The sequence below is a fragment of the Mya arenaria genome, chromosome 6, assembly GCF_026914265.1.
Source record: "Mya arenaria isolate MELC-2E11 chromosome 6, ASM2691426v1".
NCBI lineage: Eukaryota > Metazoa > Mollusca > Bivalvia > Myida > Myidae > Mya > Mya arenaria.
Genome location: NC_069127.1, coordinates 52876879 through 52897575, shown reverse-complemented (window position 1 = coordinate 52897575; position 20697 = coordinate 52876879). Strand labels below are relative to the sequence as shown.

The 20697-nt window shown below is 35.0% G+C and overlaps 1 protein-coding gene across 5 annotated transcripts; it reads right to left on the bottom strand.

Moving 5' to 3' along the window:
* Positions 1 to 1363: 1363 nt before the first annotated feature.
* Positions 1364 to 19250, bottom strand: LOC128238688 (LYR motif-containing protein 2-like). Of its 5 annotated transcripts, XM_052954831.1 has the most exons (4): positions 19209 to 19250; positions 16155 to 16295; positions 15311 to 15387; positions 6469 to 6608 (listed from the first exon to the last, which is right to left on the bottom strand). In XM_052954831.1, coding segments are annotated over exons 1-4 (255 nt in total). In that variant the 5' UTR covers positions 19245 to 19250; the 3' UTR covers positions 6469 to 6607. The 5 variants fall into 5 exon arrangements, with proteins under 5 accessions (XP_052810787.1, XP_052810788.1, XP_052810790.1 ...); XM_052954827.1 differs by lacking the exon at positions 19209 to 19250 and having other exon boundaries at positions 1364 to 6608; positions 16155 to 16210; XM_052954828.1 differs by lacking the exons at positions 15311 to 15387; positions 16155 to 16295; positions 19209 to 19250 and adding an exon at positions 9009 to 9107 and having other exon boundaries at positions 1364 to 6608.
* Between the last annotated feature and the right edge of the window lie 1447 nt (positions 19251 to 20697).

Sequence of the window (20697 nt, the reverse complement as noted above, 5' to 3'; positions counted from 1 at the left end):
GAAAACTGTAAAAGTTTCATAAAAATTTGAGAATTTTTTTTTATGACATCGGGAAAATATTTCCTAAGATTTTACCTAGTGACCTAGTTTTTGATCTGAGGTGACCCATATTCACAAATGTTTAAGACAACATGTAGACAAATATTCTGACCAAGTTTCATAAAGATTTGACAAAAATTAATGAATTTTAATGACCGTGGAATTCTTCCTTCTTAGATTTGACCTTGTGACCTAGAGTTTGACCGGGGATGATCCATATTAATGAACTTTCAAGATATTTTGCAGACGAATATTCCAACCATTAGTTTCATAAAGATTTGACAAAGATTGTTGAATTTATGAAGTGGAAAGATTTTCCTAAGATTTGACCTAGTGACCTAGAATTTGATCCGGGATGACCGATATAAAAAATAAGCAAGATATGATGCAGACAAATATTCTGACCAAGTTTCATCAATATATGAAAAAAATGTTGAATTTATGACGTGAAATATTTTTCCTTAGATTTGACCTAGTGACCTAGATTTTGACCCGGGTTGACCCATATTAAAAGATATGCATGATATAATGCAGACAAGCATTCTGACCATGTTTCATCCGGATTTGATAAAAATTGTTGAATTTTTAACTGTGAAATATATTTCTTCTATTGATTTGACAAGAATTGTTAACGCCCGGCCGCCCGGTTTTCGCCATTCTATAACCTGTAATTTTTCGATAAAATATCCGGCTAAAAATGATTGTGAAGAAAGTAATGCTAACTTATTCTAAGTCACTCTTGTTGGCACAATGTTGAGCAAGAGTGTATGTGGTCTTCTATTGTGGGGGAAACCAGAGTATCCAAAGAAGACCAACAGTATCATCATCGGCACCCCAGCATATCATAACCTATATGTTACCCTGGGTAAATCAGCTGTAAAAATCTCGTACTCATGAATAATCAATAAGAAGAAATACATTCGCTTGATTGGTCACATGAAACACACCTCATGGGGTGTGGAAATGGCCAAGAAGTTACGGATTTAATCTCGGTTCGAAATAATCCAACGAGATCACGGCTAACAAATCGTTTTAGGCAGGATATTGTTAATTATGCTGACAGCTCTTTACAAAGGAGATTCTTTCCTTTTTTATAAGCTATTTCATTGGTCGGAAAATGCTTATGAATATTCAAGATTTACGAAGTTTCCCTAGCCAATTTGCCCAGGGTATGATACGCTGGGGTGCCGAGGATGCAACAGTATCTAGGTCTTCATAAGGCCTTATGTTGTTTCTGGTTTCCTGACTGTCTTAACTTTTTTTCTTCAGAGGCCAGCATGGGCACCCTTTTGCTTTCATAGAATTAAATGTAAATTTCTTTTGTTTATAATTAAAACTTTTATTAAGAGTATAAATACATACAAAGTTTACATAATGGGCAGTTGAAACCTAACATTACAGTAGAACACAATTCCTAACATTTTCTGTAAAAATCATAATGTTACAGTTCTTTACAGCCAATACAATGTTGTTGTTTTTTGTTTATGCACCCTGACCCTTTTCTGCACCCTGTCCATTTTAAAACCTGGCTAAAATCCTACAAGTCGAGAGGTGAAAGGAAAAGGTTCTATATTCTTCTCTATTTAATGTCACTTAGAAGCTTTTTGCGTGCACCCCTCGAAGTGTAACCTTGAACTTTGAGGAAGGGGCATCATAACACATGCACCAATATATTTTAAAATCCCTCCATGCATGACATAGTTACAGGCCAGACATGTCTACTCTAGGATCATACATGCTGCATAACATAGTGCTTAAACTCTAAGTGTGACCTTGACCTTTAATGTAGGGTGGTGGGTTTTGCACCTTGACCTTACGGTAAGTTCAGTTTAAACTTCTATATTTTACACCAATTGTGAAACAAGTTATAACAACATTATATAAATCACTCTTGTTGGCACAGTTTTATACTAGAGATCAGTCTTGGGTTGTGGAGGAAACTGAAGTACCGGTAGGAAACCCCCCTGTCCAGCTCGGTGACCGCACACCAAAACTAAAATGAGCACATGCTGGGAATAGACTCCCGGTTGCCTTGGTGAGAAGCAAGTCCTCTAACCAGACAACCAAAAAAGCCTTGACCTTTGAGGTGTTTGTACCAAACACATGTGCCAAGAAATTTTGAAATACCTCCCTGCTTGACAAAGTACCTTATTTTATATGCCCACTTATGGGGCTTAAAAGAAATGTTGTTCCCTAACCTAGTCCTTCCGTATTTTTGTGGATGACAGTGAAATCATAAACAAACATTTTTATACGAATGTATCAACAACAACAACAGCAATAACAAGAGTACCACATTGACGTCCAATTCTGATCAAGGGACATCACTCTTTTTTAAGCTTTCAAGAGTGATGGGACAATTTTACTCACATATATCTTTACAGTTTCTAAGTTTAACAGTCTTCAGAAAATGATGTAGACAACTGCCACTTCAACAACAACAACAGCAACATCAATTACAACAATAACTTAACCATTTTCTCTATAACTAGCTAATTAAAACATAAACAACCAAATTAAGAATCTGAACACAAAATAATTATTTGCAAAACTATGCTGGTCTAAGCTTAGCATAGTGATTCCTTTTAAAGCTGCACACAGATTGGCACCAATGCCTTCAATGCTCATATGATTACTCACAACCCCCTCCCCCCAGATCTCAGTCGTTTGGAAAACTTCCAAAATACTCATTTTTCTTGAAGTGTTTATAATGCTTACAGCCATTAAGCATCTGATCTTTTTGTCAGCAGTCATGTACCACTGGTTTTCAAACGTTTACGCAAAAATTGGCGCATTCAAAAAATAATTAGATAACTGTCATTCTGTGAGAGCTTAAAAGGAGCATTGAAACATTTAGTATAATACATTTATATAACAAGTGTTTAGTGCGGAAACCTGATAAAGCTGACTTTCCTTTTTGACAAATGCGATTTTCAAGCAGGATGCATGTATATAGACGAAAATGCAAATGCTGCTGACCAATATTCCAACTCACTACTTTGACCTAGTTTTTGACCCAAGATGACCTATATTCTCCCTTACTACTTTGACCTAGTTTTTGACCCAAGATGACCTATATCCACATTCACTAGTTTGACCGAGTTTTTTAACTAAAATGACCTATATCCACACTGGTCCTTAATATCATGCAAGGAAATACTCTGAGATTCTTAGAGACTGGATAAACACTGTTGAATTTATTCTTGATTTGACCTAGTGACCTAGTTTTAGACCAGAGACTTCCTATATTCATACTGGTTTGAAATATAATGCTAAGAAATATTGTGACTTGTTTTCAAGATTCGATGATTACTGATGAATCTGTTACAGGAATAGAAAGCTTTAACACATTTTTTGTCTCAATGTTTGAAGAGATGACCCATATTCACTTAGGTAAATTGAGTAGAGATAGAGACTGAGAAATGACTAAGTATTTCTATGATATTTGGGCCTGATTCATTTTGGTAAAATTCCGACAATTCCAGGTCTGTAACATGTAAAAAACAAAAAAATGATTCTTGTAATAATAACCATGATCAATATGGATTTGATAACACTGGCCTAATATTTGGGCACTGAGGCCCCTTGGTGAAGACTTAATGTAGCAGTGATAAAAGCTTATTAAAACAATTGTGATGTGCAGAGTACCTGACCAACTTATTTTAGCCGGTCCCTCTTTTGCTCTTAAATGGTGATTAAGTCATTTAAGATATATGGCTGATCAACATTGTCAGTGATTTTTTAAAAGTTGACTTTGGGAAAAATACAAGATCAGGTTCAAATAACTAATATAATGGTAAATATACATGTTCTAACATTTTATGCATACATGATGCTGTAAAAGAGTAAGTATTGTCAAGATTTTGTTTATATTTCAAGAAATTAATTACTTTTTTATTCATAAACATAATGTCATTCCTGTTTTTCTGAGGTCTGCTCTAGCACGAGGGATTCATGCCCAGAGCAGGGTAACAGGGCTTAAGACCCTTTTTTGCTTCCATTATAATGCCCTCTATATTCATTTCAAGCTACCCTAAATTAGGTATTTGAATGGTCTATGATATCAACCATTCTGTTCAAAATCATATATATCTCCGCCACTAATTTTAGAGGGTGGTTATACCGTATGACGATTGATGTACATGTACAATAAAATCAGTAGGATACTTTTCACAGACAGAATCAAATGACATGCTGGTGTTTTAAGGTCAGTTATAACACACAATTTGTCACCCATGTGGCGTAATTACTGGTAGTAAATACTGCATAATGAAATAGAAGCTGATTTAAAGATATTGCATTAACTTGATGAATAACACTTTTTACAGTTGAGAGACATTTGGTGCAAGTCCAGTTTAAAAAGAACACATAATGGTACTTTTCACAGATGGAATTGTCTATGTCGGTTTCTTGAGGGGTGCCGAGAACCTATACTCTCAATGGTGCTTGGCAACATTCCCTCGACCAGGGGAAGCACATCTGGTTGTCCACTTAGGCGATTCCTGATCCGAATAGCCTGCCCCTGTGGTAGGCCATGATAACCATCTTTAAAACTAAATAGCATAATATCACCATTCGCCTTTGAGATAGCGAGCCGTTTTGACTTTTCTTCAAATGCGATCAATTTTGGATTTGTAGTCTCGCTTAATTTTGGAACTTTTATCACTTCAATCGGTGTACCATGAATGTCACAAACATGTACATTACCAAGCTCACCATCCATAATCATGATATTACCAAAATTATCAAACGTTATGTCTATGGGACTGCACAAGGGCGAAACAGGGCTTCCTCGATATTCTCCGATATTTGTTCCATCCCCCAGAACAGTCATAACAGTGCTCAACCCCCAGTCCGATATAACTATTTTGCTACCCCAAATGTTAACAGATCTCGGGTAAGAAAGAGGGTTCATGCTTGGAGTAAATTTGATAGTATTCAAGATTTCTCCCTTGAAATTGATAATCTCTACCCTTGGGGGTTGTGTTTCATCAATGGCTTGGCCTCCGACAAGTGTCTGTGGTTGTGGTCCTCTGCTCACACAATTGTAGGCTGACAAAGTTCTGAAACTACTTACAATACCAGTGGAGCCCCCTTCCTTGACAAAAATTATAATCAGCGTATAATGCTGTGGACATGTCACCAAGTACCGACATTCACCATTCAAACTTTCCAAGAAGGCAACATCAGCGATTTTATATCCGAGAAGGAGAACTTCAGAAACCAACTGCCCCTTGGGATAAAAAAACTTCACTTTCATGTTTGCCCGATCACCCACACAAATCCAATTATCATTCCAAAGCAAAGCTGTCAGCTGTGGTTGTTGTCTATCGGTCTGCCTTCGAATCGGAAATGAATGCCAGAGCTTGAGCTCATTTTGCGGCAAAACCGGTTGATTTCCACCAATCGATTGATAACTAGGTATTGCCTGTTGACTTTGGTTGGATGGACCCTCTGGTGCTGATAAGCCTATTGCTTGCCAGTAAGGAGGCGGGTCTTCAGACTCATCTGCCACTGCTGCGCTCCTTGATTCATCTGCTCTTTCTTCTATAAGTGGAGCAGATGGAACAGGTGCAGCTCTTGCTTGGACAGTTGGCGATGTAGGCATTCCAACAACTGGATTTGCATCTATGTTGTCTCTGCTCCATGATGCTGAATAGTTTTCATCATATTGGCCAAGAAATGTTGCACCATACGTTGAACTTTCTGGTATACTGTCAATATCTTGGGTGCTTTGTCTCGTCACTGATCCAGTGATATCAGAGTCAGTTGCAATGTTTTCGAACACACCATAATCCAAATTCTCCACCCTGAATGGAAGAGTATCATTCACTTTAAATTCTGGAATTTTCATCTGCGTAAAAATATCATCTCTGGCATCATGTTCAACATAAACTTCATTCAGTATAATCTGTCTATCAACATCAGAAGATTTGTCCCTTGTTTTTAACGCAGTTCTATCCTTTGCAATACTGGCAATGACATCTTCCATGAAATTGGCAGTTCCATCAAATTCGCCATCAATCTTACACAATATTTCAACTCTCTTTGCATTAAGTACAGCTTTCAATTCTTTAAATAAGTCTTCCACCTTTCCTATACATTGTTCCTTCTTTTCTAACACCCTCAACTTTTCACCTTTGAAAATAATCTCTTGTTCACTTAGTTTTTCATCTAACTCTTTTAGATCTTCATGTACAAGTTCACTTTTGTCATCAGAAAGATCAGCAGCAGCACTAGCCCCTACATCACCCACATTTCCCACAGCTACACTTTCTCTTTCATCAGCATTATCAATTACAGTCTCAACACTAATAGAAGGTATATCTTCGATATGTCCAGTTTCTGTTCCCTCTGTTTCGCTTGTTTGTTTATCACCATCATTTCCAACAGTTACATTTTTTCTTTCAACAACATCATTCATTACAGTCTCAACACAAGTAGAATTAGGTATATCAACAATATGTCCAATGTTAGTTCCCCCTGTTTGGTTTGTGTGTTTATGAGGATGTTTTCGGTGTCTAGGTCTCTCTGCCACAGCTTCCATTGTGAATTACACAGCCTTTCCTCTGAAAATATACAGACAGTCCGAGATTAAATAGGAGAGTATATAAATTATTTATAATCTTGATGGTGAAGACAGTTGTTACCCTATGGGCATCACTCTCCAGTCTGGAAAAAACAAGTGCTGGCCCCAATATCACGAAGATACTTAAGTCAAATCTCAATTTCAACTTATTTCACCATATAACATATATGTTTTTACAACTTTTACAAGAGCATTCTATCATAGAATATGTTAATTATTAATTGAAACCTTTGGTTAAGATTTATATCACAAAAATATTCTACAGCCAGAATAGTGTTTGAGTACATTCCATTGTTTTTTAACAAGTACATATTTGCCCTAAAATTATTTTTTCATTGAAATATTGACATTTGTTTTATCAACTCATTCCATTCTCACATTTCCAAAAATTATAAAAAATGCATTTTTTTAATCATACTAAGCTTTTATATTGTAAAATGAGTTGAGTCTGAGATTGAGATTTAGATTGAGATTTGACTGAAGTATTTTCGTGATTTTGGGGCATGGTAATTGTTTTAGCAATAAAATGCTGAGAAGAAACACACTCAGGTTTCCCGCTGGCGATCACCATTGTCACCATTTGCGACAATATCGCACAAGTGGCGACAATTAACTTTTCAAATTTGGCGAATTTATGGCTCTTAAAATGCTTAAACCCCATGAGCTTCCCCTTAACCCCCGCGAAAAAGTGGAGACAACTTTTTAAAACCCAGAGGGAACCCTGACACTGTATGAACATGAATCGAATACAGATATGTTGATGATTTAAAATATAAACATGCTTATTATTATAGGAAACTTTTTGTCTCAACATGTACCCTTAGGCAAATATAATTTAATAGCTAGATAAGATTTTTTCACGGGACCAAGAGACTCTATCCATGGGGCTAGGGGCTTGAATAAACCAGAATTTCTAGGGCTAGAGCTTAGAGACACCTTAACTTTTATTCCACTCTAACCCTACATTATAATACCCTCAAATTACTTTGAGCCACTTTAAATTCTTCAATCACCAAAATAAACTTTATATAAGCAATAACGCAATTTAAATGTAAAACAGGTACGATATATACAAAAAATGTTCATAAAATGTACAGTATTTACCTGCGGACGCAGCTATTAAATTTTCTTATCTCATTTGTTACAAAAAATAGCCACAGTGGAATCCTTTCCCAAAATAAATATGAAACCTAAAATACCTTACATAACAGGATATGCAGAATATACAGCCAATCAATATGCTCGATCATACATGTACACTCATTTACATACCATATGAAAATACTTATTCAACATTTAACACATGATTGTAAGGTAGGTAAACAGTTCAGTCTGATGGCTCATACTTAATGCACATACAATTTCAATGTCCCATTTTTCACTCGAGTGCATCTAGCTTAAAATATACCTGGCCAAACGTCATTTGAGTGCAAGTCTTAGCTGTTATTATTCCCGAATTCAGCCTTAAACAGAAATGTTGACATTTGAGCCAGTCCAAAAATGTAAACATTTTGCTGTAACTATTAGCACTGTAATTTCAATTAGAAATCCCATTGATTTTCATGACCCAGGCATTGCATTTATAAACAAAACTTGGCTGACTATTTCAGCACTTTGCTACATTTAACAACATAGTTAACATCATCATTGTTAACTTTCAAGTTTTCCAAACTATGGCTTTCATATTCAAATCTGTAATCTCAGGGACGGATCCAGGATTCCACATTAGAAGGGGTGTAATTTAGGGGAGTAACCTTTTGAATTGCGCCCCTCCCTCAGGACCAAAATAAATTTGGTTTACATTGTTGGCAGGTGGGTTTGAGGTAACTACCCCAAGGTTATCTTAACAATTTATAGACGGAAAGGAAGTATTTTGGGCGTACATGTACTTTATCATTTTTTTCTCCTTTATTAAAAAAAAGGAAACTTGGACCGCCCCCCTGGATCCGCTAGTGGATCTGAATTATTTCTTACAAGGCTAAAGAGAACTGTTTTAGCTGACTGTATTAGCTGACTGTCTGAGCTCTATTTAATTTAACAACAAAGCTGTTAACATCTTTGTTCACTTTAACAAAGTTCTGAACCATCAGCTCATCTAGATTTATTAAAAAAAATAATGTTTACAAACATTAAAGATTAAAGACATACATCTAAATCAAGATAAAACTGTCCGGAGCACTGCACAAAGTGTATACATGTTATTATGAATGTACATGCACTTAACGCTGGTACATACCTGCATATATAAAAAGATGCAATCTTGTATAAATTTACTTAAAATGCATTGCTGTCAATGTTTTACATTATCACTCGAATATGGATATGTAAAATCTAAAGCAATCTGAAATTATATTTTAAGCATCCTATGAAATTATATTACCTGTGCCGTCTATTTCCACTGTCTCAGTTTCTTAATTTTCAATATCAAAAAGCTCCTACTATTTAACCGATACCAAGTTTGTTTACAATTTGAATTCAGCCCATCATGTTAACTTCCTTTTCGCTTTGAACAAATAAGGCATCGATCAAGAAGGCCAGATAAGGCAAAATAAAAAGTTTGTTTAGGGTTACAGCTAGTGTTGGGAATCGGTTGCAATTTTACTATCGATGATCGGTTCCACTCAAGTAACCAATTATCGATAGTACAATCGTTTTTTTAAAATACTAGATAGTACCTGAGTTGTAGTTTTATTCATGTATAGTATTAAACTCTTAATTATTATATGCATATACCTTATGTCTATGATTGAAGTTATTAAGTGTTGTTGTATAAAAAATAGTTCATTTTCTTGCTCATTGTGGCTTTCATAAGCCATTTTGTTAAAGATAACATCTGAACACTTATTAATTTTTTTTTTCTTTTTTCGATAATCGATTATAACTAAATACTATCGATTGTCGCCGATTTCAGGCCCAACCAATCGATTTTCGATTATAATCGATCATCGGAACATCACTAGTTACAGCCTTTTTCAAAAACAGGTAAGGTAAGTGGGCCTTTTATTAATATCTTTTTTATTATATAGGCTTTATGTAAGAACGTTATTGTCATCATAGAAGCATGGTGTTTAAGTAATCTTCAGTATAAAGCTTTCTTTCATGCTTTACGATGAAATATGGGGTTTTAACAGTGAAATAACAACAGTGAAAATATCATTGATATTTTCACTTCAAAATAAGGAGTGAAAATATCAATTTTCAGAACTACTTTTAAAATCCTTTGTTGTTACATGTACTTGCCTTGGTCAAAACAGAACACTGGACTTCAGTAAATTATGTCAAAAAAGGTTAAAAAAAAATAAAGAAATATTTTATAAATTTAAATAAATATATAATTGGAAATTAACAACTTACCGTTTATTACCGGTTATCCCGTTTATCAAACATTTTACTGATCTTTGAAGCTGAATGTTCGAACATTTGTTTTTATTCCAACATTACAGACAAAAACAACTGTTCGAACATAAATAAAATTTTATAGCATCGATCAAATGTATTTTGAACTGTTAACCGTTGTAGTACGTAAAATGAGCTTCCTGGAGAATTCTCACAACAATTTACAGATAGATCCGATATTTTTTACCCCACCCACATCTCAAATGTGTCAACAAACTAGCGTGGCATTTACTCTTCTGGAAAACAAACATTTTAAAGCGAAACAGACTGGTCTCTGACAGTAAGATGACTGTATATTAACTTTACTATAAAAACACGCGTATATGCAGTCTTAAACTAAGAAGAATGGTTAAAATCCAATGAGTATCCACATTTGTTTTGCTAACACATTTGACCTTCCAAATTTTCATTCTATAAATAGCGGCATAGTAATTTGGTTAAAATAAAAAGTGTTTTCATTATTTTTTGGAACATTTGTGCACTAATAATACTTCATTTTTTACTGTTCATAAAGCTTTGCAATAAAAAACGAGCGAATATTAAGCTATAAGAATGAATAGCAGAGAACTATTTCTCAGCAAACCGAAAGTAAAAAAGTTGACAGCTATAATTATGCATGAGGGGCGCCCCACGGGTAGCGGCGTAAAGCCCACCCTTTTCAAAAAGGGGGTAATTCAGAAATAAATAAAAAAACAAATAAAACTCAGAAAATAAGCATAAAAGAAACAGAAAATTTGTTTATTTCAGTGTAAGATCGTATTTAATTTCACTCGTGATCATAAAAAAACTACATTTTCACTCGTGGCTTCGCCACTCGTGAAAATATGTTTTTCTATGACACTCGTGAAATAAAATACGATCTCACACTGAAATAAACAAATATCCTCTATTTAATTAGGTTTTATTAAACTATATATCAATACACACACTAAAAATAATTATAAAAAAATTCTACCAAGTGACTATAAAAACAGTAGGGTCGGCGCCTATTTCCAAGGTAGGGTCAGGTTAACCACCCCAAATGTATTTTTTAAGGCTTTATCCTTAAAGGGACCCACTCACAGAATTTATGTTAGAAACATTTCTTTACAAATTTTTTCAATTTGAGTTATTTTACTTCTTTTTTTAATAAACAAACACCAACCAGCAAGTTGCAGGTACTCATTTGAACAGAATTATGTATGTCAAAGCCTAAAGAAATCAATTGAAAAAAAGCTTTACTTAGGCTTGAGAGCAAAATAGAGCTTTTTTATGTCACATAATGTTAAATAATTATCAACAATATGTCTATATAAATTTACACTTAGGCCTATAAAAAATGTTCGTTTCTGGTAACCCTACCTTATAAAAGCAGCCAACCCTAGCTGTAGACATCTTCCCACCATGAACACATTTTTTAATCCCCCACCAGGGAGTTTGGAGGGGATTATAGGAATGCACTTCGTCTGCCTGTCAGTCTGTCCATCAGTCAGTCCATCTGTCTGTCTGTCTGTCCGTAACATTTCGTGTCCGGGCTATAACTTATTTATGCATTGATGGATTACCATGTAGCTTGGTTCAAATGATGTCCTCATTGAGACGATGTGCAGAAACTTTGACCCGGGTCCATACCTCTAAGGTCAAGGTCACAAAAGGCATTTAAAGGTCAGATTACACATGCTTGTGTCTGCGCTATAACTTACTTATGTATTGATGGATTACCATATAACTTAGTACAATTGGATTTCATTGAGTGACCTTCTTATTGGAAACTTTTGTTGTGACAACATTAACATTTCCGCATGGATCTCATCAATTTCATTATGTAAGTATTTAGAAAAACGAAATGTTCTAAAAAACAACAACTGGGCATATAGCCGTCCTTTGGACTGCCTTGTTTTAAACATAAATTATCATTAATTTTGAAAGAATGCTGCTCCATAACAACAGCAATATATATGAGTGACATTTGCAAGAAAAAAAGCTATTTGCAAGGAAATAATCTTGACCTAAAGTAAATTTGATATTTTATTAAAAAACCAAACCCTTCCTACCCTACCTAGTTATTTTGGGTAAGTTACCTTAACAAACGTTTATTTTTTAACGGCCTTTTGATAATGTTTAAAACATGAATATGTACCTTTAAAGACAGCAGCAATGAGCTACGCAATTTATCAAATTCAACGCAAATTGAAGGCACACAAGTAACAAGAGCTGTCGTAAGACAGCATGCTCGACAACGTTGCTTTGACTTAGAAGTGAATACATTAACCATGTAATATTACCAAGTTTGGTCTCTTTATGTCAAACCTAACTAAAATTATTCGATACATAAGGTGACTTTGATGCTGCCCTCCCACCAGCCCGCCCGAACAATGACGCAAGTCATTCAAATAACTTGATTTCCCATTACGAAAATGTGGTTAAGAATATACAAATATGCCTTTCAAAAGAAATTTAAAAAAAATCAAAAAAATCAAGGGCCATAATTTGTATTTAGGGTTAAAATGGAGTTATGTTTCTTGTTGTAAGATGGTCGTATATAATTTTGAATTTTATAAAGTGCATTGAATGAAAGGTGTAGAAGTTTGTTTTATTAAAATCGCAACTTGCCCTTAACTTTAACTTGCCCTAAAACAAGTGATGGTCCTGAACAATTATGTGAAGTATTAAGTCAATCAAATGAAGGGTATAGAAGTTATTAATTAATATCTCAACCTGCCCTAAAACTTTAACCTAAGTTCCATAGTCAATCAGGGGCCATAATTTGTATAAAAGATAATATGGAGTTATCTAACCTCATTATGTGATGGCTCTGAACAACTGTGTGAAGTATTAAGTCAATTGAATGAAGGGTATTGGACTTTTAAGTGAAAATCCCAACTTGCCCTAAAACTTCAACCTGCCCTAAAACTTTAACCTAAGTCAATCAGGGGCCATAACTTGTATTAAGGATAATATGGAGTTATGTAACCTCATTGTGTGATGGTCCTGAACAACTGTGTGAAGTAGTAAGTCAATTGATCGAAGGGTATAGAAGTTATTAAAAAATATCCCAACCTGCCCTAAAACTTTAACCTAAGTTCCATAGTCAATCAGGGGCCATAATTTGTATAAAAGATAATATGGAGTTATCTAACCTCATTATGTGATGGCTCTGAACAACTGTGTGAAGTATTAAGTCAATTGAATGAAGGGTATTGGACTTTTAAGTGAAAATCCCAACTTGCCCTAAAACTTCAACCTGCCCTAAAACTTTAACCTAAGTCAATCAGGGGCCATAACTTGTATTAAGGATAATATGGAGTTATGTAACCTCATTGTGTGATGGTCCTGAACAACTGTGTGAAGTATTAAGTCAATTGATCGAAGGGTATAGAAGTTATTAAAAAATATCCCAACCTGCTCTAAAACTTTAACCTAAGTTCCATAGTCAATCAGGGGCCATAATCTGTGTAAAGGATAATATGGAGTTATCTAACCTCATCATGTGATGGCCCTGAACAACTGTGTGAAGTATTAAGTCAATTGAATGAAGGGTATTGGACTTGTGAAAATCCCAACTTGCCCTAAAACTGGGGCGAGTAGTATAGCCCTCCTTATTCTTCGAATAGTCGAGCTAAAAACAATTTTATTTATTAATTCTATATATTTGTTCATAACTGCATCAATTATATCAGAAATATTTTCAACACGCAAAATGTATGTTAAAGTAGTGAGTACAATCATTGCTATGACTACAAACCACACCTGTTGTCTTCATTTCTTAAAGCTGCCCTCTCACAGATTGACAGTTTTGACAAAAAAATTAGTTTTTGTTTCAGAATCAGCTGATTTTGGTATCAATGCCTTCAATTCAGTCATAATTATATATTTTTGAAAGCTCACAATAAAACAAATCTCCATTGTTTGGAAAACTGCTGAAAAACTCTATTTTTATTAAAACGTTAGTACCCCAGTAATGCTTTTAGCCATTTTCGAACATAAATAATATGCGATCTGATCTTTTGTCAGCAGTCTTGTATCACTCGTTTCCAGACATTTATGCAAAATGTGGCTCATTCCAAAACAAAAAAAAAGTTGTCAAAACGGTTAATCTGCGAGAGTGAAGCTTTAAGGCCTTTAATACTGAATTATCACTATACAGCATTCAATATGTATTCTGTTTTAACCAGAGCATTATATTCAATGTCATCTTAAGTTCATGACCTGGGCAAGGGCACTTTGTACACACAAGTTGTCAGTGACGAATTGAAGCAAAACTAAACTAAATGACGCTAAAAATATTATCACTTAGAACCTTTTTTACTTTCACTACAACAGCGGCCATGTTTGCAGCTATAGAATGGTTAAAAAGGATGTAATATGGATGAGCATCTATTAATAGCATATGTTAAAAAAAGGTTAGAGAACACTAAATCATGTTTCCAAAGCCTCAAAATAGAATGTTTACAGGTTAAACCATCTTAACCATACATAATAAGTTTTGGAATTTAGCAGTTTACAGTAATTGCCAACAAGAGTGCCAACAGTCGCAAAATATGCCCATCTTATTTATAAAACCCTAAATTGAGTGATACAGTTTAAGCCAATTCAATAGTCAAAGATTTTAGGTAATTTCTATTAATTAAAGGGCAAAAATAAATCTATGTGATGTAAATAAACGGTTGATAAAATTCAATAAAAGGTTCAGATCTAAGAAAAAATATTTCAAGCGCAGAATAAAATTCATAAAATACTAATATATCTTTTTTCTGCAGAGGTTTCCCTGAACTCTCATACAGTGTGTGTATACCACGTGATAAATTGCGTCATAAATGCTACGTCGGAAGGCAATATTTTGATTTGTAAAAAGACTTTAAACAAAGATAACTTCACTATTTCTTCACAATTTTAAATGAAACAAAGCGCAGTCTACGTTGCTTACGGAACCCCACCTTCGGTCTTTTACCAGAATTTGATTGAGGGTTTACTTTCTTAAAACACTTCGACAAATCTTTTCACAATACGGCCGTCTGACGGAGCACTGTCAAAAGATTATTTTGGAAACAGGTTGGTCGAAGTGTTTGATGAAACTAATGACCCCATCAAATTTTGGTTATAAAACAACTGTGGGGCTCTTAAAGCGGCATAGACTGCCCTTTGTTATCTTTGATTTAAGTCTTCATTTTAAGCAAATTTTTGCCTTCCGACGTAGCATGTATGACATCATTTATCACGTGGTATACACACACGGCATAATAGCATTTAGAACCTACAGTAAGAATTTTAGGGGTGGGGCATGGTTACACTTCAACAAGAGCTTACCACTGTGCCAAGTCTAGTGACTGTTGGAGCTCTCTCAGGGACTTTCTGCCACGCTGGATGTTCATTTTAATGATCGTCTGAAATTTAAAAAGAATTTACATTACTGTATAGCTAAATATGCCATGCAATAATACCTGTACATGTCATTTTCTCCTAGAAATACATTACAAATAAAACCACAATTATTTTGTTGTGTTTACACCTATGCCTAAGCCTTTGGGACTGGGGAACTCATTTAATCATTTTCAAAGCCTGTTACGACTAAATTTCTATGCCATCATCAATCGTTTTTACAACATTGGTCGCTACTTTATAGTGATGTTCCGATGAACGATTATAATTATTGAAAATTGATTGGTTGGGCCTTAAAAATGGCGAAATCGATTGTCCTTTGTCAAAATCATCGATTCAACCGACAAGTTGGTTTTCTTCTTTCCTTTCATAATTTGGGCTAGGTTCATTTCCACCTTCTTTTCATATTTGATTTAATTTATACATTTGGAAGTGTTCAGTAGTTATAGTTACAATTATAATGGCCGAAAGCAACATCAACACTAAATAACTTTAAACATACACATGACTTCAGTACGCAACGTCGCACACACTTTTTGGTGAAATGTACAAAAGTACCTTTTCTACGTCAATTTTTCAACAAATTCATAATATTAGGTATGCAAGAAAAATAGAAAAATCCGACCCTCGGGCACGCTGCATGACTGGTAACTCAGCATGCCTCGTTACCAGCTTTAACGCGCATGCCTGAGGGTCGGATTTTTCTATCGGTACCGGAAACACATGATAGATATTTATATTGTGATCATATTATGAAGGAGTGTAAACTGACGTCATCATCGAGATGTTTGTTGCTCTTGAAGTCGTCTCTGGCCCACTGCCTCATTTCATTGCGATAAAAATCATCTGGGATTTGTTTAGCTGTCCGAAGGATGTCTCGGTATAGTTTCAAAACTTCACCCCTTACAATAAACTGAAAATAAACGACAAAAATATTAAAATCATACATATATGATATATAGCTTTACATATTTGAGTCACTAGATTGTCAGCTAAGGTGTCTTGAGTTCAGTTTTCAAATTTGGTGGACAATATCAGATAAATTCAAATGTTAAGCTCTGGAACTCTCCATTGAGAATTATATACACATGTATGGTTGCCAGTCCAATCCTCCAGAAACCATTAAAAGGAAATGGTAGCTACCTTAAGTCGTGCCATCCAGTACTTTAAAAGTACTTGGAAATATTGGGAAAGAAAATTGCTTTTAATCTGGCTAACATTTGGTCTTTTGCAAAAAGATCTTGGTATCAGTCCAACTAGCCCATATAAACAGTCATTTCAAAGTCTGTTAACCCTTAGGCTGCTGATGGCGATTTTAAAGGCTTTGCAAACAGCTTGGAACCAGACCAGTCACTGAGTAACTCGGCGCCTGGTCAGGTTCCAAGCTGTTTGCCACTCAGTCAATATAACCCCAAAGTTTTAAGGAAATTGAAAGATATGTAGAATAAACCAGACGACATTTTTGAGCAGACGACAATTTACCCAGCATGCAAAGAGTTAACAATTATTTGTTTTCAATTCTGTGTTAATTGTGGAGTTATAGACAAAGAATGTATTTTACATTGGTATGTATAGTGGGGTTGTGGAGTTAAGGGGAACATTATAAATGAATGCCCAAATTTTAAAAAAAGTTTCCCTTAAACCCATTATTGTCTCAGTGGAATGGTGCATTGTTATGCCATACCCCTATAACCACATATACCCCCCACCCACCCAAAAGAAAAAAAAATGAATACATTTTTAAATAGATAGTATCTTTTTTAAAAATATTCCCAGGCTTATTAATAATGATATGGGAACTGTAACTAGTACTATAACTAATGCACCAGTCAGTTGTAACCATGCCCCCACCCCCAGTTCAGGGGGTATACCTAGTACAAATAATTGTACGTTGACAGATTTCTACGATTTTTGATATGGCAAATCCTTAATATACAAATTGTTTTGAACGAAAAGTGGGTAGTTTTTCCGATCGGGATTCCGGGTTAAAGCATATTACATCTATAAAATATCATAAAAACAAGAAATATTACCAGATAATGTTATTTTATATTAGTTCCCTACACAAAAAATAAATATCCATATCGAAGCTTGTCGGAGGTGGCTGAGTTATTACGATTGGATCGAGTTGTTCCGATTGGCATAACTGTTGTCTGTGTCAGTCAACTTTCTTTTTATTGGAAAGGTAAACAATGTGTTTAATGCATTAAATGCTTGTTTTGTGCAAAATAACTTTTGACTTACATGGTAAAATATGAATATAAACCTTATTAATGATCAATTTCAACCATAAAATTCTTCACTTAATACAATTTCAATATTTTTCAAACACCCCTGGTTTTTGCACAAACCCGTTTAGATGTTAGGGATTGGAAGAATCTCGTATAACACGTCTATTATTTTAGACTAGGGGTCTGGCGAGGGTCGGGGAAATGGGGGCCCCGCAGTGCCAAGCGAATGGGCTGGTTTTGTTTTTGCGCCGAAAATAGCGAGGAATGGGCTGTGATTTTGTCCCAATCAATATCCGTTCTTTTAACATAATTTGTCTGCCTTTGAGCCAAGCTTTTCCCAGAGTTTAATGCAATCTTGCGAGATATTTAAAAAAGATGGTGCCCCATCCTGTCAAATTCTTTCTCAAGATTAAAAAAAGGTAGTTTTAAATAACACGATACCAGAGGTGCGGGGGCATTTGGCGGGGATTTTACCAGCATTTGTTCCTTTGCAGGATGGGGAATTAACCCGGGATTGGCTTGACTGAAAGTCAAAGTCCCTACTATTCCCCGGGGGGCCGTAGTCCAAATAATTGTACGTTGACGGATTTTTTTTAGATTTTTGATATGGCAAATCCTTCACGTACAAATGGTTTTGTACCAAAAGTGGGTAGTTGTTCCGATCAGGATTTCGGGTTAAAGCATATAGCGTCTATAAAATATCATAAAAACAAGAAATATTACCAGATAATGTTATTTTATATTAGTTCCGTACACAAAAAAATAAATATCCAACTTATAATTATGAGTTTGACGGCTTTTCTTCATTTCATTCTGTCAAAACATAACGATATATACATGGAGGGCACCTGCAAGGCTTTAGGGCACAGTTTTAAATCGCTCGGAACATTTCAGCAATGGCCGAGTTGTTACGATTGTATAACAAGGTCTATCTCGAAGCTTTGTCGGAGAAGGCCGAGCTATTAGGATTGTATCGAGTTGTTCCCCTTCGCATAATTGTTGTCTGTGTCAGTCAACTTTCGTTTTATTGGAAAGGTAAACAACTTGTTTTAATGCATTAAATGCTTGTTTAGTGCAAAATAACATTTCACTTACATGGTAAAATATGAATATAACTCTTTATGATCAATTTCAACCATAAAATACTTCACTAAAAACAATTTCAATATTTTTAAAACACCCCCGTTTTTTGCACATTCCCGTTTAGACGTTAGGGATTGGAAGAATCCCGTATAACACGTCTATTATTTTAGACTAGGGCCTAGTAGGGGGGCCGTGGCTACAATTGACGGCATTTTAGAATGACTACAATTGACTTGTGCATAACAATATTAATATTCTTATTACTAATGTTGTTTTAATCTTTGAAGAGGTCTAACCATTTAAAAAAAAACAAGCTGAATCACCAATTTCACCAAAAGAGCAATAAACTTCGGATATTTCCATTTCGGATATCGTAAACATTGGTAGTTCAATCGTTTTTAATCAGAGCCAGTAATTCACTTTCTTAATTTCTCGATAAGTAGGTCATTTAATACAAAAAATGTATAATGCAGCAACATTTAACGGATTTAACATGGTATAAAACGACTCACCTGTTTCAATGTCAAAACTGGTTTTCCTCCTGTCATTTTTAATCCAAGGGAAGTAATCTAAATTGATCATGGCAAGTTTTTAGTAAAGGGAGTTAATTTAATTTACCAAAAATGGCGCTCGTGCGTAAGAAGTCGAAAAGAAGCAAATAAAACGTGGTTAGGGGTTTATTAAGTATGGTTGTCATTTTTTCAGATGAGTTTACAGTCAAAACTTTGTTAAACTGTCAGTGCTGATGGTGTTGGGTAATGAAGGTCTGTTGTAGTGAAACAACTTTTAGGGGGGTGGGGGAGGTGGATATCAGGTTATCAGCGAAAAATAACAAAAACAATTTATAGGACTGTAATCTACATCAGTTTAGACAGTAACTGATTCCAAACAGTTCACACTACCGGATTTAGAGGGGGTGTACCCCGCACGTGCCCCCTCTAAAATCGCCCAAGTTTACTCTTTATGTCGAATATAGGAAATAAAAAAATTAGCCCATAATGCATCATTCCCGACTACGAATTGTTAAAATTTTCTTGATTGAGTAACCCTATATCCACATGCAAACAGTTTATGCCATATACTTTCGGTTCAGAGGGAGGGGCGCATGTCAAAATGTTGCGCCCCTAAGTTACGCCCCCTCTAACGTCAATTCCTGGATCTGCCCCTGGTTCAGAGCTTGGATATTGACAGACTCTGTCAGACTGAGAGAAAAAAAATTGACTGTTATAAGTATGAACATACTAAATAAATACACTTATATACTAACAAATATATTCTGAAAATTAAAAAAAAATAAGAAAAGAAAAAAATCCTGACCTACCTTCCCTACTTTTTATTTGCAGTAAAATCGAAAACAACACATTATTTTTTTCTCATAAATTATGAGGCCGATTTGTGAAATGCATTATTTCAACAATTTGCCAAAAAAAATGTTAAAAATCAAGAGTTGTAAACGTGACATAAAATATATCTAATTGTTTGGACATTAAGCTGCCTTAATAATCTAGAACATCCACCATCCCGTTTGACAAGCTTCCATTCTCATGCTTTATCAATTTGTTTACCTCCCACTTAATTTCTATACAATTGTGGCATGCCTGTTGCATGAGATTGATGTAATAGTTAGATGACATGAAGTAACATTTTAATGATTAAGAATGGGCAGAGGGAATTGTGGCATGCCTGTTGCATGAGATTGATGTAATAGTTAGATGACATGAAGTAACATTTTAATGATTAAAAATGGGCAGAGGGAGCGTAGCAGGTCATTTTACTGTCTTAGAATTCTACCTCATTAATTGGTTTACAATATTGGTTAACATAATTGTCAATGCAAAATCTGATGCAGGGAGTGTGTATCGGATGATTGGAACTAGGCAGACCTTTAAACACCCGCGAAAGTGGAAATTTTTAATGCTTAAGACTAGAACTTAATGATTACCTATCTGCTTTACTTCATTGGCTGAAAATGTAGGTTGTATTCTAAATCATGTAACTTAT

What these genes read in the sequence shown, in the direction of transcription:
- LOC128238688 (XM_052954827.1), bottom strand. Translation starts at nt 6,586, where the DNA reads ATGGAAGCTGTGGCAGAGAGACCTAGACACCGAAAACATCCTCATAAA.